The sequence below is a fragment of the Nomascus leucogenys genome, chromosome 12 (genome assembly GCF_006542625.1).
Source record: "Nomascus leucogenys isolate Asia chromosome 12, Asia_NLE_v1, whole genome shotgun sequence".
NCBI classification, from domain to species: domain Eukaryota; kingdom Metazoa; phylum Chordata; class Mammalia; order Primates; family Hylobatidae; genus Nomascus; species Nomascus leucogenys.
The window spans coordinates 45786652-45810367 of record NC_044392.1 but is presented as its reverse complement, the minus strand read 5'-3'; the positions used below and the strand labels follow the sequence as shown (position 1 = coordinate 45810367).

Here is a 23716-nt window from a genome sequence, read left to right as displayed (position 1 = left end):
TCTACTAAAAATACAAAAATTAGCTGGGCATGGTGGTGGGTGCCTGTAATCCCAGCTACTTGGGAGGCTGAGGCAGGAGAATCGCTTGAACCCAGGAGGCGGAGGTTGCAGTGAACTGAGATCGTGCCACTGTACTCCAGCCTGGGAGACACAGCTAGACACCATCTCAAAAAAAAAAAAAAAAAAAAATGCTGGGTGTGGTAGTGCATGCCTTTGGTCCCAGCTACTTGAGAGGCTAAAGTGAAAGGATCACTTGAACCCGGGGTCGGGCAGAGGCTGCAGTAAGCCCAGATAGCACACTGCACTCCAGCCTGAGTGAGAGAGCCAGACCCTGTCAAATTAAGAAAAAAAAAAAAAAAAAAGGGCATGGTAACAAAAGGCAATGCACGATCATGGATTATATCCTGAATCAGTGTAAGAAAGATTGGTGACCGGACAGGGTGGCTCATGCCTGTAATCCTAGCACTTTGGGAGGCCAAGGCGGGTGGATCACCTGAGGTCAGGAGTTCAAGACCAGCCTGGCCAACATGGCAAAACCCCACCTCTACTAAAAATAAAAAAATTATCTGGGCGTGGTGGTGTGTGCTGGTAATCCCAGCTACTCAAGAGGCTGAGGCTGGAGAATCGCCTGACCCCAGGAAGCGGAGGTTGCAGTGAGCCGAGATTGTGCCATTGTACTACAGCCTAGGCAACAAGAGCGAAACTCTGTCTCAGAAAAAAAAAAAGAAGGAAAGATTGCCATCATAAAAGACATTATGAAGACAACCTTTATTTATTTATTTTTTTCTTGAGACAGAGTCTCACTCTGTTGCCCAGGCTGGAATGCAATGGCATGATCTTGGTTCACTGCAACTCTGCCTCCCAGGTTCAAGTAATTCTTGTGCCTCAGCCTCCCGAGTAGCTGGGATTACAGATGCCAACTACTGGGATTACACTATGCCTGGCTATTTTTTGTATTTTTAGTAGAGGCACAGTTTTATCCATTGGCCAGGCTGGTCTCGAATGCTTGACCTCAGGTGATTTGCCTCCTCAGCTCCCAAAGTGTTGGGATTACAGGCGTGAGCCATGGCACCTGGCCAGGTTATCTTAATAATTCATAAAACAGGTAATAAGCATGATGTGCTTTAGGAAAATATTAAATGATTTTTAATTTATTTACTCTCATAATAATTTATTATGATTAATATTTAAACAAGTATAAAATTATTTAGTATCAAATAACCAGAGGAAAAATAGGATCAAAATCATACTGACAGGGAAAGAAAAACTGTCTTGGATTTAAAACAATGTTCCAGTAAAAACAATATATTTATAAAGACTGTTATGATCTGAGTCTATTAATATAAATCTAGGAGGCCGGGCGCGGTGGCTCACGCTTGTAATCCCACCACTTTGGGAGGCCGAGGAGGGCGGATCACGAGGTCAGGAGATTGAGACCACGGTGAAACTCCGTCTCTACTAAAAATACAAAAAAATTAGCTGGGCGTGGTGGCGGGCGCCTGTAATCCCAGCTACTCGGAGAGGCTGAGGCAGGAGAATGGCGTGAACCCGGGAGGCGGAGCTTGCAGTGAGCCGAGATTGTGCCACTGCGCTCCAGCCTGGGCGACAGAGCGAGACTCCGTCTCGAAAAAAAAAAAAAAAATCTATCTATCTATCTATCTATCTATCTATCTATCTATCTATCTAGGACTATAACATAGATGTACTTAAACACAACATAGCTCACTCAAATGCAGATATATGTAAAAGCACTTTATAAACAGCAAAGGAGAATACAAACATAACTTAATAGATGTAATAAATGTTGCTCATAGAAACTGTTTTGGATAGAAATATAAAGTCATTTGTCATTTGATAGTGATACATTCTGACAAATGCTGTGTGAACATCGATAGTGATACATTCTGACAAATGCTGTGTGAACATCATAGAATATACTCACACAAACCTAGGTGGTATAGCTTATAGGTCCTAGGCTACAAACCTGTTTAGCATGTAACTGTACTGAATACTGCAGGCACTTGTAACACAATGGTAAGTATTCGTGTATCTAAACATTTCTAAACATAAGAAAGATAGAGTAAAAATACGGTTGTAAAAGATAAAAAATGGTACACTTTATAGTATAAAGTACTTACCATGAATGGACCTTGCAGGACTGGAAGTTGCTCTGGGTGAGTCAGTGAGTGTGTGGTGAATGAATGTGAAAGCCTAGGAAATTACTGTACATAGTACAAAAAAGCCAAAATACTAGGAAAGCCATGACATCACTAGGTGATAGTAATTTTTCTTTTTTCATTTTTTTGAGACAGGGTCTCATTCTGTCTCCTACGGTAGAGTGCAGTGGTGGGATCTCAGCTCACTGCAGCTGCAGCCTCAACCTCCCAGAGTCAAGTGAACCTCTTGCCTCAGCCTCCTTGCCCTCCAAGTAGCTGGAACTACAGGTACATGCTACCACGAAGGGATAGGACATTTTTATTTATTTATTTATTTATTTATTTTTGTAGACATGGTGTTTCACTATGTTGCCCAGGCTGGTCTTCAACTCCTGGGCTCAAGCAACTTGCCTGCCTTGGCCTCCCAAAGTGCTAGGATTACAGGTGTGAGCCACTGTGCCTAGCCTACAAACTTTTCAGGACAAAATTTGGCACTTAATCCATTTTGAAATGTCTATCTTGGGTAGATATGAAATTGATGAACCAAAATAATTTCCTCGTATTTGTTACCACATGAGAGGGCAGATGCATTTAAATCTTTTTAAGGAGATTTTAAGTCATAGATATTTTAGTAATTATATGTAGAAAATGCTGCTGGGTTCTACAAGGCATCCAAGTTGAACAAAGGGTGGCCCTGGCCATAAGAAGCTTACAATTTGGTGGGAAAACAAGTATGTATACAGATATCTAGATTATCTATCAGAATGTGATAAAACTTTGAGGCCGGGAGCAGTGGCTCATGTATGTAATCCAAGCACTTTGGGAAGTAGAGGCAGGCAGATTACCTGAGGTTGGGAGTTTGAGACCAGACTGGCTAACATAGCTAAACCTTATCTCTACTAAAAATACAAAAATTAGCCAGGCGTGGTGGCTACCTGTAATTCCAGCTACTTGGGAGGCTGAGGCATGAGAACTGCTTGAACACAGGAGACAGAGGTTGCAGTGAGAGATCGCACCACTGCACTCCAGTCTGGGTGATAAAGTGAGGCTGTCCCCACCCCAATCCCCACCCCCCCAAAAAAACAGAATGTGATAAAACTCATAGCACTACTTACTAGGAGGAGATACTAAGTTCTACAAAAGGAGAAAGAAAAGTAATTGTAATTAGGAAATAATTAAGAAAACTTATTTGAAAAGATAAATGGGATTTTGACAACGAAAGTGAAGTAGGGAAGGTAGTTCATACTACACAGAGCACACATCTAGGATAAACCCCAGGAGGAAAGTGTATGGAGGAAGTAAGGAAAATGATCAGATGTGGCTAAAGGAACAAGTATTTGAGGACCACGACTGGACAAATAACTAGAAAAACAGGTTACACAAGATAAGGGTGGGACTTAAATATTATGCAACGGTTCTGCAGGAAGTAACAAGATTTCAAAGAAATCTGGGTAGGGAATAATGACCCCAATGAGGACATATGCTGGGTGTGGTGGCTCACGTCTGTAATCCCAACAGTTTGGGAGGCTGAGGCGGGCAAATCACGAGGTCAGGAGATCGAGACCATCCTGGCTAACATGGTGAAACCCCGTCTCTACTAAAATTATAAAAAATTAGCCAGGCATGGTGGCGGGCGCCTGTAGTCCCAGCTACTTGGGAGGCTGAGGCAGGGGAATCGCTTGAATCCAGGAGACAGAGGTTGTAGTGAGCCGAGATTGCACCACTGCAATCCAGCCTGGGCGATAGAGCGAGACTGTCTCAAAAAAAAAAAAAAAAAAAAAAAAGAGGACATATTACTTCTAAACAGGAAGAGTCTTAGAGGAGTGATTTGTCCAAGGTCACAATATAGTGATTGTGGAGTAAGACATTAAATAATATTTTGAATGCCTACTTCATGTATGGAAAGCATTTTAACATTGATAACTGAGTAACAGGTACTATTTATCATTGCCATTTTAAAGCTGAGGACACTGAGGATCAAGGGTTGCCCAAATCAATAACTTGCCCAAATTCATATAACTAGCAACTGATGAAGCTAGGATCTGATAAATTCTATAACCACAAATGACTATTCTATTCTATATTCCACTGGCAGTTAAACTTTTTTGAAAATACTATTTTCTTTTTTTTTTTTTTTTTTTTTTTTTTTTTTTTTGAGACGGAGTCTTGCTCTGTCACCCAGGCTGGAGTGCAGTGGCGCAATCTCGGCTCACTGCAAGCTCCGCCTCCCGGGTTCACGCCATTCTCCCGCCTCAGCCTCTCTGAGTAGCTGGGACTACAGGCACCCGCCACCACGCCCGGCTAATTTTTTTTTTTGTATTTTTAGTAGAGACGGGGTTTCACCGTGGTCTCGATCTCCTGACCTCGTGATCCGCCCGCCTCGGCCTCCCAAAGTGCTGGGATTACAAGCGTGAGCCACCGTGCCCGGCCAAAAATACTATTTTCATAAATTACCTTCCTAAAGATGTTAACATTTCTCTCAAAACAATCTATCAACCAAAGTACAGTCTACTTTCTGGAACAGATTTATTTTGCTAATTTTACTTAGATAAACATAAATTTACATATTTCAGCATAATCAACTATTTACAGGGAGAGACGGTCCAGACCCATACAAAAGATAAATTAAGATCACGCCAGTGATGTGGTGGCTCATGCCTGTAATCCCAGCACTTTGGGAGGCTGAGTCAGGCAGATCACTTGAGGCAAGGAGTTCGAGACCAGCCTTGGCCAAGAAGGTGAAATCCCATCTTTACTAAAAATACAAAAATTAGCGGGGCATAGTGGTGTATGCCTCTAATCCTAGCTGCTCATGAGGCTGAGGCACGAGAATCGTTTGAACCAGGGAGGTGGAGGTTGCAGTGAGCTGAGATTGTGCCACTGCACGCCAGCCTGGGTGACAGAGTGAGACTCTCTGTCTTAAAAAAAAAAAAAAAAAGTGTTAGAAAAGATCGCCAGTGGCCGGGCATGGTGGCTCACACCTGTAATCCTAGCACTTTGGGAGGCCAAGGCAGGCGGATCACTTGAGGTCAGGAGTTCAAAACCAGCCTGGCCAACACGGTGAAACCCCGTCTCTACTAAAAATACAAAAAATTTGCCAGGCATGGGGTGGTGGGCACCTGTAATCCCAGCTACTCAAGAGGCTGAGGCAGGAGAATTGCCTGAACCTGGGAGGCGGAGATTGCAGCAAGCCAAAGTCGTGCCACTGCACTCCAGCCTGGGTGACACAGAGAGACTCCATCTCAAAAAAAAAAAAGACTGGTGGGGCGCGGTGGCTCATGCCTGTAATCCCAGCACATTGGGAGGCCAAGGTGAGTGGATCACCTGAGGTCAGGAGTTGGAGACCAACCTGGCCAACATGGTGATATCTTGTCTCTACTAAAAATACAAAAAATTAGCTGGGCATGGTGGCGGGCACCTGTAATCTCACCTACTTGGGAGGCTGAGGCAGAAGAATTGCCTGAACCCCAGAGGTGGAGGTTACAGAAAGCCAAGATCGTGCTATTGCACACCAGCCTGGGTGACACAGTGAGACTCTAAGAAAAAAAAAAGAAAAAAAAAAAGAGCATATTGGCTGCCGGGAACAGTGGCTCATGCCTGTAATCCCAGCACTTTGGGAGGCCAAGGTGGGTGGATCACCTGAGGTCAGGAGTTCGAGACCAGCCTGGCCAACATGGTGAAACCCCGCCTCTACTAAAAATACAAAAAATTAGCTGGGCATGGTTGCAGGCGCCTGTAATCTCAGCTACTTGGGAGGCTGAAGCAGGAGAATTGCTTGAACCCGGGAGGTGGAGGTTGCAGTGAGCCAAGGTCGCACCACTGTACTCCAGCCTGGGTGACAGAGCAAGACTCTGTCTAAAAAAAAAATCATACTAGCTGGGCACAGTGAGCTGAGATTGCACCACTGCCAGACTCCGTCTCAAAAATAAATAAATAAATAAATAAAAATAAAAAACACCAAACATCATACCAGGGTTAAAATACTTCTGAACATCATCTACAGACAACAGGAAAACAGACTCCCTTAATGTTCTTTCATAAACAATATGGCAACTTTTGCCCTGGGGATATGAATTTGAAGAAGGGGGAAGCATCATTTTTCATAATGCCACCTTTCCCTAACCTTGCTCCAATCCAGACCATTTTACTGCACAACTTAAAATCCTCAAGGAATACGGCACTTTTAGATAAAAAGGTAAAATTATATTTTCGGATTACTATATAAACTTTATGCTAAAAAGTACAGAATGTGGCCGGGCGCGGTGGCTCACGCTTGTAATCCCAGCACTTTGGGAGGCCGAGGCGGGTGGATCACGAGGTCAGGAGATCGAGACCACGGTGAAACCCCGTCTCTACTAAAAATACAAAAAAATTAGCCGGGCGTGGTGGCGGGCGCCTGTAGTCCCAGCTACTCGGAGAGGCTGAGGCAGGAGAATGGCGTGAACCCGGGAGGCGGAGCTTGCAGTGAGCCGAGATTGCGCCACTACACTCCAGCCTGGGCGACAGAGCGAGACTCCGTCTCAAAAAAAAAAAAAAAAAAGTACAGAATGTAAAAAATGAACATGTTATTCTAGAGCTAACCTTTTAAATAAAAAAAGGAATTAATCAAATGGTCCAGACAAGTTATCCATGTTTTACTGCTTTGTTTTGTTTTTAAAGACAGGGCCTTGTTCTGCCACCCAGGTTGTACAGTGGTGCAATCATAATTCAATGCAGCCTTGAACTCCTAAGGCTCAAGCAATCCCACTATCCCAGTCTCCTGAGTAACTAGGACTACAGGTCTGTGTGCCACTATGCCTGGATAATTATTTAAAAACTTTTTGTAGAGATGGGGTCCTCACCATGATGTCTAGGCTGGTCTCAAACTCCTGGCCTCAAGCAATCCTCCTGCCTTGGCCTCCTGAAGTGCTGGGATTACAAGTATGAGCCACCACACCCAGCCAAGTTATACTTTTTTTTTTTTTTTTTTTTAGCATAAAAAGACATTGAAGGCCGGGTATGGTTGCCTGTAATCCCAGCACTTTGGGAAGCTGAGGTGGGTGGATCACCTGAGGTCAGGAGTTAAAGACCAGCCTGGCCAACATGGTGAAACCCGTCTCTACTAAAAAAAAAATACACAAATTAGCGGTGTAGTGGCACACACCTGCAATTCCAGCTACTTGGGAGGCTGAGCCAGGAGAATCGCTTGAACCTAGGAGGCAGAGGTTACAGTGAGCCAAGATCATGCCATTGCACTCCAGTCTGGGTGACAAGAGCGAAACTCCGTCTCAAAAAAAAAAAAGAGCTGGTGGTGGTACAAATGCCTCTAATCCCAGCCTTTTGGAGGTTGCAGCTGAAGGATCATTGTGGAAGGATCCCAGGAGTTTCAGACCAGTCTAGGCAATGGAGTGAAACTCCTGTTTCAAAAAAAACCAAAAAACCCCACAAAAGATATTTCAGTACTGTAAAAGCTAAGTAAGGCAGCGAAAAGTACTAACAACTCTGAAGCCAATTATTGCCGGAATTCAAATGTTAACTATGCCATTGACTAACTGTTAAACCCTAGACAAATTACTTAAGTTTCTCTAATTCTCTAAGCCTTAGCTTCTTCGATAATATTAATAATACCCATTCTCTCACAAGGTTCTTGAATAAATTTATAAGATAACATATAAACTCATTAGCACAGTAACTGGCACATAATAGGTATGCAAGAAGTATTAACTTTCTTTCTACTTCTTCAGTGTCAGCCCAGACTAATATACCTGAAAAAATTCCAAATATATTAGGGAACTAGATGCAAAAATTGAATCCGAGCAATTACCAGAAGAAAACAAAAGTAAATTTCTTACTTGCTTAAAATTTGGGTGTGGGAGAGCTTTTCTAATGACTTGAAATACAGAAGCTTTTTTTGGAGGGCAGCAATCTAGTCTGCAGAAGCTGTATCCCCTCTTTTACTTCCTGCTACAGCCAATAAAGGCCGTTCCTACCATTTAAAAAAAAAAAAAATAGCCAGGTGTGGTGATGCCATGCCTGTAATCCCAGCTACTCGGGAGGCTGAGGCAGGAGAATCGCTTGAACCTGGAAGGCAGAGGTTGCAGTGAGCCAAGAATGCACCATTGCACTCCAGCCTGGGCAACAAGAACGAAACTCCGTCTCAAAAAAAAAAAAAAAAAAAAAAGGAAGCAACCTGGGCACAGTGGCTCACACCTACAATCCCAGCACTTCGGGAGGCCAAAGAGGGACTTGACTCAAGAGTTCAAGACCAGCCTGGGCAACATAGGGAGACCCTGTCTCTGAAAAAATAAAAAAATTAGTCCAGTATGGTGGCATGTACCTGTAGTCCCAGCTACTGGAGGAGGCTGAGGTAAGATGAATGCTTGAGTCTAGGAGGTGGAGACTGTAGTGAGCTGGTATTATGCCACCGTACTCTAGTCTGGATGAGAGGCAGACTCTGTCTTTAAAAAAGAAAAAAATCCAGAAGCAATTAAAAAAAAAGGCCAGATATAGTGGCTAACCCCTGTAATCCCAACACTTTGGGAGGACAAGGCAGGAGGATCACTTGAGGCCAGGGGCTCAAGACCAGCTTAGGCAACATGGCAAGACCTCATTGTCTCTACAAAAAATAAAAAAATTAGCTAGATGTGGTGATGATGTGAATGATCTTAAGCAAAGCCAAGACACAAATGATGGAATCCACTAAAAGACTCTTAGGACTAACACCTAGGTTGCAAGATACAAACTCAATACATGAAACACATCTGTCAGGGTAAACTGGTGGGAAAAAAAATCAATTGTATTTCTATACATAGCAATAAACAATCCAAAAATTTAATTTAAAATATCCAATTGGAGGGCTGGGTGTGGTGGCATGCCTGTCATGCCAGCACTTTGGGAGGCCAAGGCAGGTGGATCACGAGGTCAAGAGATCGAGACCATCCTGGCCAACATGGTGAAACTCTTTCTCTACTAAAAACACAAAAATTAGCTGAGTGTGGTGGTGCGTGTCTGTGGTCCCAGCTACTCGAGAGGCTGAGGCAGCAGAATCGCTTGAACCTGGGAAGCAGAGGTTGCAGTAAGCTGAGATCGCACCACTGCACGCCAGCCTGATGACAGAGTAAGACTCCGTCTAAAAAATAATAATAATAATAAAATAAAAATAAAAATAAAAAATCCAATTCCAATTACAACAATTACAATAGCACTAAATTAAAAAAAAAATTCTTGGGAACAAGATAAAAAAAAGAATAGTACTTGTACACTAAAAACTATAAAACACTGTTAAAAGTTTTGAGGCCAGGTGCAGTGACTCGTGCCTGTAATCCCAGCACTTTAGGAGGCTGAGGGGGACAGATCACTTGAGGTCAGGAGTTCGAGACCAGCCTGGCCAACATGGTGAAACCCTGTCTCTACTAAAAATACAAAAATTAGCCAGGTGTGTTGGCATGCGCCCATAGTCCCAGCTAATCAGGAGGCTGAGGCACGAGAATCACTTGAACCCAAGAGGCGGAAGTTGCAGTGAGCCGAGATGAAGCCACTGCACTCTAGCCTAGGCGACAGAGTGAGACTCAGTCTCATTAAAACAAACAGACAAACAAAACAACAACAACAAACACTATTAAAAGTTTTGGTTAACGATCAAAATAGGTCGGGCATGGTGGCTCATCCCTGTAATCCCAGCAATTTGGGAGGCCTAGGTGAGTGAATCACCTGAGGTCAGGAGTTAAAGACCAGCTTGACCAATATGATGAAACCCTGTCTCTACAAAACTACAAAAAATTAGCCAGGCATGGTGGTGTGGGCCTGTAGCCCCATCTGTTTGGGAGGTTGAGGCAGGAGAATCACCTGAACCTGGGAGGTGGAGGTTGCAGTGAGCCGAGATCAGGCCACTGCACTCCAGACTGGATGAGAGAGCGATTCTCTGTGTCAAAAAAAAAAAAAAAAAAAAAATCAAAATAAATGGAAAGACATCCCATATTCACAGATATGGTGATGACTAAATACTGTTAAGACAGTAAAACCTGGCCAGGTGCTGTAGCTCACATCTGTAATCCCAGCACTTTGGGAGGCCGAGGCGGGCGGATCACTTGAGGTCCGGAGTTCGAGACCAGCCTGGCCAACATGGCAAAACCCTGGATCTACTAAAAATACAAAAAGTAGATGGGCATGGTAGCACATGCCTGTAATCCAAACTACTAGGGAGGCTAAGGGAAGAGGATTGCTTAAACCCAGGGGGCGAAGGTTGCAGTGAGCTGAGATGGTGCCACTGCACTCCAGCCTGGGCGATAGAGTGAGACTCTGTCTCAAAAAAAAAAAAAAGACAACAAAACTTCCCAAATTGATCTATAGAGTCTGTGAAAATTCCAGCTGCATTTTTTGCAGAAATAGATAAGCTGATCCTAAAAATCACAGAGCAATGGCAAGGAACCCAGGAATAGCCAAAACAATCTTGAAAAAGAACAAAGTTGAAGGAATCACACTTTCTGATTTCAGGCTTTCTTACAAAACTCCAGTATTTGGCCAGGAGCAGTGGCTCACGCCTATAATCCTAGCACTTTGGGAAGCCAAGAGGGGAGGATTGCTTGAGGCCAAGAGTTCGAGACAGCCTGGGCAACATAATGAGGCCTTGTCTTTACAAAAAATTTAAAAAATAGCTGGGTGTGGTGGTGAATGCCTATAGTCCAGCTACTCGGGAGGCTGAGGAAGGAGGATGGTTTGAGCCTGGGAGATAAAGGCTGAAGTGAGCTGTGTTTGTGCCACTATACTGTAGGCTGGGCCTTAGAGTGCAACCCTGTTTCTAAAAAATAAATAAATAAAAAAGCTATAGTGGCCGGGCGCGGTGGCTCACGCTTGTAATCCCAGCACTTTGGGAGGCCGAGGCGGGCGGATCACGAGGTCAGGAGATCGAGACCACGGTGAAACCCCGTCTCTACTAAAAATACAAAAAATTAGCCGGGCGTAGTGGCGGGCGCCTGTAGTCCCAGCTACTCGGAGAGGCTGAGGCAGGAGAATGGCGTGAACCCGGGAGGCGGAGCTTGCAGTGAGCCGAGATCGCGCCACTGCACTCCAGCCTGGGCGACAGAGCGAGACTCCGTCTCAAAAAAAAAAAAAAAAAAAAAAGCTATAGTAATCAACACAGTGTTTGAACAGTAACAACATATTATTACTGGCATAACAGTAGTCACAGTCAATAAGCACAAAAGTCAAATAACAAATTGACAAAATATATCTACAATTTATATCACTGACAAAGGCAAATCTAATAGATAAAGAACTCTTAAAAATCGAGGATAGAATTTCCCGATACAAAACGGGGAAACGAACACGAAAATACAGTTAAAAGAAAAAGATAATTAAATGGCCTTCAAAGATATAAAAAGATGCTTGACAGTATTACTTACAAAAAAATGTGAATTGAACCAGCCTGGCCAACATGGTGAAACCCCATCTCTACTAAGAATACAAAAATTAGCCAGGCGTGGTGGCGCACACCTGTGGTCCCAGGTACTCGGGAGGCTAAGGCAGGAGAATTGCTTGAACCCAGGAGGCAGAGGTTGCAGTGAGCCAAGATTGTGCCACTGTACTCCAGCCCGGGAGACAGAGCAAGACTCTGTCTCAAAAAAAAAAGTAAACTGAAATTCCTCACCTATTAGATTAAGAAACATATAATCGTTTGACAACATAGGATGGGCTGTGGAAAAGTAAGACACACTCATAAATTTCTAGGACTACAAAAGGATACAATTCCCATGGAAGCAGAATTTAGCAATATTTACAATATTATATATACAATTACTATTTAACCCAGTAATTCAATTTCTAGGAACTTACCCTGAAGATATACCTCCAAAATATCAAACAATGTGTGGATAAGTTTATTCACTGGGTATTATCTATAGGAGCAAATATTAGAACAACCCTTCCTTACTAGACTGGCTAGATAGACTATGAAGTATCTATATAATCTAATATCATACAGCTATAAAAAATAAAAACGTGGATGTAAATAAATGTTCATAGAAGCATTACTTGTGATAGCCAAAAGCAGAAAAAACCCAAATGTTCATTAACTGATGAATGGATAAATAAAATGTGGTATATATATGCACAATGGAATATTATTTGGCAAAAAAGACAGGAATTATATATACTACAACATGCATGAAACCTGAAAACAATATGCTAAGTGAAAAAACTCAGTCACAAAAAAACACATATTGTATGATACTAAATATCCAGGACTGGTAAAAAAACAAAAATGTATTTATATTATATATATTCCACACATTAAATATCTAAATGGACAGTTGCCTAATGGTGGGGAAATTAGGGAGTGATTGCCTAGGGATGTGGGTTTCTTTCTGGAATAATAACAATGTTTTAAAACTGATTACTGTACACTTAATATCTCAATAAAGGCTTACGATTGCTCTCAGTCCAGAGTCTAAAAGAAGCAGACTTGGCCGGGCGCGGTGGCTCACGCCTGTAATCCCAGCACTTTGGGAGGCCGAGGTGGGTGGATCACGAGGTCAGGAGATCGAGACCATCCTGGCTAACACGGTGAAACCCCGTCTCTACTAAAGATACAAAAAATTAGCCGGGCGCGATGGCAGGCGCCTGTAGTCCCAGCTACGCGGGAGGCTGAGGCAGGAGAATGGCGTGAACCCCAGGGGGCGGAGCCTGCAGTGAGCCGAAATCGCGCCACTGCACTCCAGCCTGGGTGAAAGAACGAGACTCCGTCTCAAAAAAAAAAAAAAAAAAAAAGAAGCAGACTTTGTTGAAGACTTGAAGAAGTGAGCCACCAACCATGAGTTACACAACTGCAAAGATATGAGTTTTACCTACATCCACGTGAGTCTGGAATACAGCCCCAGCCTCGGATGGTACCTTGATTCTAGCTTATGAAACTCAGAACAGAGGATCCAACTAAGCCTGGACTAAACTGGAATCTGTGAGATAATAAATGGATGATATTTAAGCTGCTAAATTTGTGATAATTTCTTCAACAGCAATATAAAATTAATACACATGTGTGTATGCACATTTTTTTCATTCCATGGTACTGAAAGGGGCTAGAAGCACGGCATCATAGCAATAACAAATACCCTAATAGAAAAAGCACATGAAAAATTCAGATTTTGACTTCTAAATAATAATCCTCACTAAAAGAAAACAAAGCTCCTTGAGGGAAATAGTTGATTCCAGATCCAGGCCAAAGAAAGAACAAGTCTGATAAACAACAGCAGAAAAGTAAACCAAAACAAAAAACGAAATCCTCACTACTCCAAACAGCAGAAAGCAGGGAAGTGCTCAAAGATAAGTAATCTGAAGACACGTATAAAGGAAACAGGGGCCAGTTTAAAGGGGCTCCTGTGGTAAAATCAGGGAATTTTGAGCAGTTTCCTATAAAATGCTAATAGATTATAATATATTCAATTTTATGCCAAGCATGATAGCTTATGCCTCCTAGCACTTTGTGAGGCTGAGGCAGAAGGACTTCTTGAGCCCAGGAGTTAGAGTCAAGCCTGGGCAACATAGGGAGACCCTGTCTCTGGAGAAAAACAAACAAACAAAACCACCCAAACAAAAAAAATTCATGAGTCTATATGGTATTCAAAAAAACAAAACAAAACAAACAGAGAGTTTATGGAGAAAAAAAAAAGAGAAGCTCATCTTCACCAGAAAATGTCAGCTAAAAAATCAAGAAATAATGGAATTAGAAATTTTTTTTTTTTTTTGAGACCGAGTCTTGCTCTGTCGCCCAGGCTGGAGTTCAGTGGCGCAATCTCAGCTCACTACAACCTCTGCTTCCTGGGTTCAAGCGATTCTCCTGCTTCAGCCTCCCAAATAGCTAGGACTACAGGTGCATGTCACCAGGCCTGGCTAATTTTTGCATTTTTGGTAGAGACAGGGTTTCACCATGTTGGCCAGGGTGTTCTTGAACTCCTGACCTCAGGTGATCTGCCTCCCACAGTTCTTGGATTACAGGGGTGAGCAACCACACCCAGCAAAAATTGTCATTTTTCAACCATCAATGTAATCATTAACTTAGGGAAAAAAAATTAATGGATGATTAAATGTTAGATTAAAAAACACTGATAGAGAACAAGCCATAGCCTTAAATATCAACCCATGGTTTATGTACCAATTACAATGGAAAAAAATGTATCTTTGCAATGAAAAGATTTGGTGGATACCACCTTAACTAAGTAATCAAACATGGCACCATCAACGCTGGGACAATAAGTGGGATGCAAAAAGAAGTATAAAGTATCACATATGCAACATTTCTGCCATAATTTTTAAATTTTAAGTTTTATTTATTTTTATTTTTGTAGAGATGGGATCTCACTATGTTGCCCAGGCTGGTCTTGAACTCCAGGCTTCAAGTGATCCTCCAGCCTCAGCCTCCCAAAATGTTGAGATTACAGGCATAAGCCATCTCTCCCAGGCCTCTGCCAAGATTTTTTAAACCTAAATCTAATCATGAAGATAGGATCAAAGAAATCCAAAATGAAGGGCATTCTAAAAGACAACAAAAGCCTGAGTTCTTAAAAAATGGTCGATGTAGGCCAGGCATGGTGGCTCAGACCTGTAATCCCAGCACTTTGGGAAGCTGGGGCGGGTGGATCACTTGAGGTCAGGAGTTTGAGACCAGCCTGGCCAATATGGTGAAACCCCGTCTCTGCTAAAAATACAAAAATTAGCCAGGCGTGGTGGTGGGCACCTGTAATCTCAGCTACTCGGGAGGCTGAGGTAGGAGAATTGCTTGAACTCCATCTAAAAAAAAAAAAAAAAAGTTTATATTATTTTCTCTTTCTTTTTTTGAGACAGGGTTTCAAAAAAAATGCTTTGTCACTTAGGCTGGAGTGTAGTGTCATGAACACAACTCACTGCAGCCTCGGACCCCTGGGCTCAAGTGATCTGCTCACTTCAGTCTCACAAGTAGCTGGGACTACAGGTGTGCGCCACCACACCTGGTGAATTTTTATTTTATTATTTATTTCTGAGACAGAGTTTTGCTCTGTCACCCAGGCTGGAGTGCAATGGCGCGATCTCGGCTCACTGCAACCTCTGCATCTGGAGTTCAAAGGATTCTTCTGCCTCAGCCTCCCAAGTAGCTGGGATTACAGGCGCCTGCCACCATGCCCAACTAATTTTTGTATTTTTAGCAGAGACAGGGTTGCGTCACGTTGGCCTGACTGGTCTTGAACTCCTGACCTCAAGTAGTCTGCCTGCCTTGGCCTTCCAAAGTGTTAGGATTACGGGCATGAGCCACTGCGTCTGGCCTGAATTCTTAAATTTTTAGTAGAGACAAGGTCTCGCTATGTTGCCCAGGTTGGTCTTGAACTCCTGGGCTCAAGCAATCCTCCAGCTCCAGCCTCCCAAAGTGCTGGGATTACAGGCATGAGCAATCGCACCTGGCCCACTTTATTTTTATTCTATTGTATGATATTACAATAGTAGATACATGTCAGTATACATTTGTCAAAACCCATAAAATGTATACCACCAAGAGTGAACCCTAAAGTAACTACGGACTTTGGGTAATAATGGTATGTCAATGTAGGTATATGGATCATAACACATGTATCACAATGGTGTGGTGCAACAGTGGGCAGGTTGTGTGTATGAAGAACAGGGTGTATATATGAAAACTCTGTACTTTCCACTCAATTTTGCTGTGAAACTGAAACTGCTCTAAACATAAGTTTATTAATAAAACTGCTAATGACAAAATAGCCAGCCCACAATAATATCCTGGCTTCACATCTTTCAAGAATGCATACATGTACTAAACTGATCAATGTTCTTAAAAATGCTTAAAGCATAAATCATTTTCTTCCTACTTATTTCTGTGAGAGGAAGAGCTAGTTCTAACATACATAAAGTGATATTTCAGTCCATTTTCAGGTCAAATCTTTTGTATGACCAGAGACACTTACAAATCACTGATATGGTTGTATAATTTGATGTGAAATCAAATTACATCAAAAGATCATAATCTTCCATTTTTAAATCTTTAATCAAGAAAAAGCACAAAAGTAAAAAACAGAGGTGTAGTGTCATGATATACATAAATACAAATGAATATAAATATATATATATATGTTTTCATCCATGGTTCCTGGCTCTTAACTCCCATTGTCCCTGTTATAATGTTGGGGCACTTTTTAAGTCTCAGGAGCGGGCCTCAGGAGATAGAATCTCTTTGACCTTCTCCTGTCTTCCTTTCACCTACCTAAGGCGGGACTCTAATCTGATTGTGGGCCAAGAAAACCCTCACTCCAGAGAGGGTCCTGCACCATACCCTAGAGAAAAGAATATGACACAGAGAGGCCAAGAAGTCTAGACAGGACATGCTGGGTTTACATCCTCTACATTTTGTTCAATCACATTTCTACATGGCTGTCAATGACGCCTATGAAGCTTCCATAAAAACTCAGAAAGAGGCTGGGTGCTGTGGCTCACATCTGTAATCCCAGCACTTTGGGAGGCTGAGGTGGGCGGATTGCCTGAGCGCAGGAGTTCACAACCAGACTGGGTAACACGGTGAAACCCCGTCTCTACTAAAATACAAAAAATTGGCCGGGCATGGCAGTGTGTGCCTGTAGTCCCAGCTACTCAGGAGGCCGAGGCAGGAGAATTGCTTGAACCCAGGAGGTAGAGGTTGCAGTGAGCCAAGATCTTGCCACTGCACTCCAGCTTGGGCGACAGAGCACGACTCCTTCTCAAAAAAAAAAAAAAAAAAAAAAAAAATTTAGCTGGGTGTGGTGACAGGTGCCTGTAATCCCAGCTACTCCGGAGGCTGAGGCAGGAGAATCATTTGAACCTAGGAGGCAGGGCCTGCAGTGAGCCAAGATCGTACCATTGTACTCCAGCCTGGTTGACAAGAGCAAAACTCCATCTCAAAAAAACAAACAAACAAAACCACAAAAAACAAAACTCAAAAAGAAAGGTTCAGAGAGTTTCTGGACAGCTGAACATGTGGAGGTTCCTGGAGGGTAGTGCGCCCAAGGAGGGAATGAAAGCTCTATGCTCCTTCCCCAGTATATGTCTTCATCTATAGCTTCTGTAATATCCTTTATAACAAACCAGTAAATGGAAGTACATGTTTTCCTGAGTTTTGTGAGCCATTCCAGCAAATTAATCAAACCCAAAGAGGGGGTTGTGGAAACCCCAACTTGAAGATGGTTGGTCAGAAGTTCTGGAGAGCCAGAGTTGTGACTGGTCTAAAGGGAGGGTGGCAGTCTTGGGAACTGAGCACCCAACCTATAGGAACTGACCCTATATCCAGGAAAACAGTGACAGAATTGAATTGGAGGACACCCAGCTGGTGCCTATTGCTTGGTGTATGAGAAAACCCTCATACCTTTGGTTACAGAAGTCTTCTGTGTTTTGTTTTGTTTTGTTTTTTAATTTTATTTAAAAAAATGTTTTTTTTTTAAACCAGCAGTTTGCTCTTACAGACTTCTTTGTTGAAAATTATTGTGATGTGGGCCGGGCGCGGTGGCTCACGCTTGTAATCCCAGCACTTTGGGAGGCCGAGGCGGGCGGATCACGAGGTCAGGAGATCGAGACCACGGTGAAACCCCGTCTCTACTAAAAATACAAAAAAAAAAATTAGCCGGGCGTGGTGGCGGGTGCCTGTAGTCCCAGCTACTCGGAGAGGCTGAGGCAGGAGAATGGCGTGCACCCGGGAGGCGGAGCTTGCAGTGAGCCGAGATTGCGCCACTGCATTCCAGCCTGGGTGACAGAGAGAGACTCCGTCTCAAAAAAAAACAAAAAACAAAAAACAAAACAAAACAAAAAAAAAAAAAAGAAAATTATTGTGATGTGACAGAAGAGCAAAAACACAGTCTGAGAGGTTTTCCCTAAGCAAGAAATAAAACTTGAATTTTATTTAGCAGAAAAGTTGGTAATTATACTTCTGCTCTATTTAGCAGACTCTGTTCCAAAATTATGACTGAATTAGATGTGTCCCAAAGTGTATTTCTACTTTCTCATCTCTACTGACAGAATGTTGATTTTTTTTTTTCCTTAACAGCTATTAACACCTAGAGTAATGACCATTATTTCCGCAACCTGTCTTATGGCTAAAGTGTGGCTACGCAATTTAAATTCTAGCCAATTTATATAAATGTGGGTTTGAAGTTTTCTTACAAAGAAGGAGCATGGGCCGGGCACCGTGGCTCATGCCTGTAATCCTTGCACTCTGGGAGGCAGAGGAGGGCGGATCACCTGAGGTCAGGAATTCAAGACCAGTCTGGCCAACATGGTGAAACCCCATCTCTACTAAAAATACAAACAATTAGCTGGGCATGATGGTGGGTGCCTGTAATCCCAGCTACTCGGGAGACTGAGGCAGGAGAATTGCTTGAACCCGGAAGGCAGAGGTTGCAGTGAGCCAAGATCATGCCATTGCACTCCAGCCTGGGCAACAAGAGTGAAATTCCATCGCAACAAACAAACCAGAAAACAAAAAACAAAGAAGGAGCATGCTTTTCCTCCTCTTTTCTGTCTGTAACAAACATCTCATGGCTGGACTCTAGTAACTATCTTGGAACATGAGGGAATCTTAGGAATGCATAATTAGTGCTGAGATAGAGGGAAAAAAAAGGAGCCTAGGTCCCTGAAGACACTGTGAAGGTACCATTATGAACTTTGAACTACATACTTCACAACTTTTCTTAAATTAAAAAAAATAGTTAAGTGCCTATCTTTTTAAAGTCTTAGTTATTTGAGATGATTTATTATTATTATAATTAGCTAAACTTAAGCTTCATTAGTAAAATGTTTTCACGACCTAAGAAGCACGTTCAGAGTATAAAAATTTTGTGATATCTACCTCAGTGACAAATCAATAAAAATCTCTTAAATGCAAAATAAAGTGGTATGGTTTACATGTCAATTACTTTAACAACACCAAATGAGATGTACCTCTAAAATCTAAGGTTTCCTCTTTCAATCTTATTCTTCTTTTTGTCTAAATTCAGATATTCATGACTTTTTGATAGAAACTGTGAGGTGAGAGTTTTTGCCACTAGTCATTCATTCCATTTATTTTCCACCCTGCTGCTGGAGCTATCTTAAACAAACCTATACCTTTCACATCCATCCCCCCAAACTCATTTTTTATTTTCTATAGCAAAATAGCATTAAAAAAAAATTTTTTTTTTTTTTGAGATGGAGTTTCGCTCTTGTTGCCCAGGCTGGAGTGCAATGGCACGATCTCGGCTCACTGCAACCTCTGCCTCCCAGGTTCAAGCAATTCTCCTGCCTCAGCCTCCCAAGTAGCTGGGATTACAGGCATGTGCCACCACACTCGGCTAATTTTGTATTTTTAGTAGAAACGGGGTTTCTCCATGTTGGTCAGGCTGGTCTCAAACTCCCAACCTCAGGTGATCCACCTGCCTCAGCCTCCCAAAGTGTTGGGATTATAGGTGTGAGCCACCACTCCCATCCAAAACAAAGTATCTTAAAGTTAACTAAATATCTCAAAGTCCATGATTATATGTTCCTTATCATATAATGCTTATTTACCACAGGGCCACTACATTTCAGAAGCCCTAAACTTTCAAGTTGTTTTGATATATGAAAAATCTTTGTATCCTAAGATGTGCCTTTTTACACGCTGTTCTGACTGGAATATCCTTCTCCATCTGGTAAACTACTACCAAACCTCTAAATCTTAACTCAACCAGAAAATATTTCTTAATTGATGATAATTTGCTATTCCTTTGATGCTTTAAAAATTCTCAATTAGAATGCTTATTAAGTTGTACTCTGCCAAGATAATACGAAGTTCTTAAAAGCAAGGCAAATATTTTATTCATCTGACAAAGTTCATGGAACACAGCGTCCAATCAATGAAAAATGAAGTCACCAATATCATTTTAGTTACACAGAGCCATTTGTTGCTTAAGTTAATAAGAAAAGCATCATTAGGGCCAGGTGGCTCACGCCTGTAATCCCAGCACTTTGGGAGGCCGAGGAAGGTGGATCACGAGGTCAGTAGACCAAGACCATCCTGGCTAACACGGTGAAACCCCGTCTCTACTAAAAATACACAAAATTAGCTGGGCGTGGTGGCGGGCCCTGTAGTCCCAGCTACTAGGGAGGCTGAGGCAGGAGAATGGCGTGAACCCGGGAGGCAGAGTTTGCAGTGAGCCAAGATCGTACCACTGCACTCCAGCCTGGGCGACAAAGCGAGACTCTGTCTCAAAAAAAAAAAAAGAAAAGCATCATTAGAATCTCAATCTAGAAAGGCAGAGAGAAGATAACGATCAGAAAGACAATTAGTCTCATGCAACATAAGACAGTACAGTGAACACTGATATTTGTGTATATTACTTTTGTACTGATTTCCCCCCACATCAGAAGGGGTAATGTATTGACCTTGACACAAAGTTTGAGGGAGGCGTACCTCATACATGAGCGCAAAAACACAATATCACGCTTGTGAAATACAAAAGAATCTATATTGTTTTTTGATAGTCAAAGTATTTTTCCAAATGTGGACGAAAAAGGGATGTTAGCTAATAGGTACTACTACTTACTCTGTAGTTTTGTAAACGTCAGAATACAGCCCTGCTTTCTGATACTTCTTCTTTGGGGGACGTGGGGGCTTCTTTTCCCTTGGGATGAGAGAAAGCACAGGCTGCAAGGTACTTTCAGGTTCAGAAGGTTTAGCTGGGGTTTCAGAAGGACTGGGAATCTCAACTGGTGCTTCATTAAAGCTAGAAAGAGAAGTTTAAAGATAATTTTATTGTGAAAAAAGTGTTTTCCTACAAATAATTGTCTACTTAAAAAAAAAAACCACGGCAATTAAAAAAAGAGATATGGGGACTTCCTTATCTGGCCATGTTTAAATAACTGGTACCAGACTTCTCCTGACAAGAAGTAATAGAAATATGGTAGTCTACTAGATACTTAGAGAAAATTTTATTTTATTTTATTTTTTGAGTCGGAATCTTTCTCTGTCACCCAGGCTGGAGTGCAGGGGCACAATCTTGGCTCAATGCAACCTCCGCTTTCTGGGTTCAAGCAATTCTTCTGCCTCAGCCTCCCGACTAGCTGATATTACAAGGGCACGCCGCCAGTTTTGTATTTTTAGTAGAGACAGGGTTTCGCCATGTTGGCCAGGCTGGTCTTCAACTCTTGACCTCAAGTGATCCACCCGCCTTGGCCTCCCAAGTGCTGGGATTATAGGCATGAGCCACCGAGCCTGATATGACAAAATTTTAAAAGAAAATTATTATCAGATACTGGACAACAGTTAATGCAGCACTGTGATCCCTGAGAAATCTGAAAAAAATGTGGTGAGTCACACAACCACCTTGCTTTTCTTTTCTTTTTTCTTTTTTCGTTTTTTGAGATGGAGTCTCACTCTGTTGCCCAGGCTGAAGTGCAGTGGCATGATCTTGTCTCACTACAACTTCTGCCTCCTGGGTTCAAGCGATTCTCCTGCCTCAGCCTCCTGAGTAGCTGGGATTACAGGCGCCTGTAACCACATCTGGATGATTTTTGTATTTTTAGGAGAGATAGTTTCACCATGTTGGCCAGGCTGGTCTCAAACTCCTAACATCAGGTAATCCACCCACCCAAAGTGCTGGGATTACAGGCATGAGCCACTGTGCCCAGCCCCACCTTGCCTTTCCTTACCTTCCTTTCCTTCCCTCCCTCCCTCCTTCCCTCCTTCCTTTTTTTCTTTCCTTTTCCTTTCTTTTTTTTTTTTTTTTTTTTTTGAGACGGAGTCTTGCTCTGTCTCCCAGGCCGGAGTGCAGTGGTGTGATCTTGGCTCACTGCAACCTCCGCCTCCTGGGTTCAAGATTCTCCTACATCAGCCTCCTGAGTAGCTGGGATTCCAGGCATGTGCCACCACACCCAGCTTATTTTTTTGTATTTTTAGTAGAGACAGGGTTTCACCATGAGGTCCAGGATGGTCTTCAACTCCTGATCTCAGGTGATCTGCCCACCTCAGCTTCCCAAAGTGTTGGGATTACAGGCGTGAGCCATCACACCCAGCCTCCACTTTGCCTTTCTTTCTTTTTTTTTTCTTTTTTTTTTTTTTTGAGACGGAGTCTTGCTCTGTGCCCCAGGCTGAAGTGCAGTGGCGCGATCTCGGCTCACTGCAAGCTCCGTCCACTTTGCCTTTCTAAGAATGACTGTGGTGCGGAAGTAGAAACCAAGCAGAGAATGGACAAAATGATGAGCTGAAAAGGGATATATCAGAGTACAGAGGGACTGAGATAGCTGGAATTTGTGGAAATGAGTATCAGAATGGAAAAAGCTATGGAGAATTATAACTCTAGAAATCTAACTATGGGTGTCTCTTTTAGTATACTACGTTGTGCATGTGAAGGGTAAAATTCCATATGGCTGAACAAAGAACTACCAGAAAACTGTAACCTGAGCAATTCACACAACTCACACATGATGGCAGATACTCATTCCATTAGGAAAAGTAGAAAGACATTGTTCAACAATAGGGGACATTAAACAGCAAGCCCAGAGGGCAATGTTATCCACTGTTAGAGGGCTTAATTATCCTGAAAGAAAGACTAGCCTTAGCTGGCAGAGCGCAGTGGCTCACGCCTGTAATCCCAGCACTTTGGGAGGCCCAGACAGGCGGATCACCTGAGGTCGGGAGTTCAAGACCAGCCTGGCCAACATGGAGAAACCCCGTCTCTACTAAAAATACAAAATTAGCCAGGTGTGGTGGCGCAAGCCTGTAATCCCAGCTACTCGGGAGGCTGAGGCAGGGGAAATCGCTTGAACCTGGGAGGTGGAGGTTGCGGTGAGCCCAGGTAGCGCCGTTGCACTCCAGCCTGGGTGACAAGAGCAAAATTCCGTCTCAAATAAAAAAAAAAGACTAGCCTTAACTAAGTTTAAAAACAATATGAGAATCCAAACTGAACCATAAGTAACTTAACTGCCTACCAAAATAAAATTGAATATTTGTAAAGGAAACCAACAAAAACCAGGCATACAATAATGCGACATCACAATGTCTTGCATCCAATAATAAATTCCTACATATGCCAAAATGCAGGAAAATGTGAACCAGGGGAAAAAATCATTCAGTAGAAACAGCAACATAAATAGAAATCACAAAGACAGAAAAGAAAATAACTTTAACATACTACTCTACAAGCATAAATCAGGAATTTAGAAGAAAATACAAAGATAATGAGGAGAAGAAGAAAAGACTTAACAACAACAACAAAAGGAATATTGAGAATTGATAAATACGAAATCTGAAATGAAAAATTGGAGAGTACTTAACAGCAAATAAGGCACTGGAGATAAGTCAACTTGAAGACAGCAACAGAAACAACACAAACTGATAGAGATTAAAGAAAAGAATAAATTATGTAGAGAATATAATGCTAACAGAATCTTAGAATCCCAGGAAAGGAGAAAACTTACTACTAAAACAACTGGACACATGTAAAGGAAAACAACAAAAACCAGATATACAATGATGTAACATTCACAAAATAAAAAATTCATAATGAAAAAAACTGAGAATTATGGCTAAAAAGTTTCCCAAAATGATAAAAAGCATAACCTCAGAG

General features: G+C 42.3%; 1 protein-coding gene and 1 non-coding gene across 6 annotated transcripts in view; both read right to left on the bottom strand.

The window, feature by feature from the left end:
* ASH1L (ASH1 like histone lysine methyltransferase) overlaps window positions 1–23716 on the bottom strand; it is a 234754-nt gene that overhangs the window by 64528 nt on the left and 146510 nt on the right. For 4 of the 5 annotated variants that reach the window (XM_030824301.1, XM_030824299.1, XM_030824300.1 and 1 more), the window contains one exon: window positions 20696–20875. The exons of the other annotated variant lie outside the window; for it this stretch is intronic. In XM_030824301.1, coding sequence (XP_030680161.1) covers window positions 20696–20875 — 180 coding nt within the window. The remainder of the gene's footprint in view (window positions 1–20695; window positions 20876–23716) is intronic. 5 annotated transcript variants of the gene reach the window in all.
* On the bottom strand, window positions 20511–20614 carry LOC115837821. The gene has a single exon (XR_004032869.1). It is a non-coding gene; the product is annotated as a small nucleolar RNA U13 (small nucleolar RNA).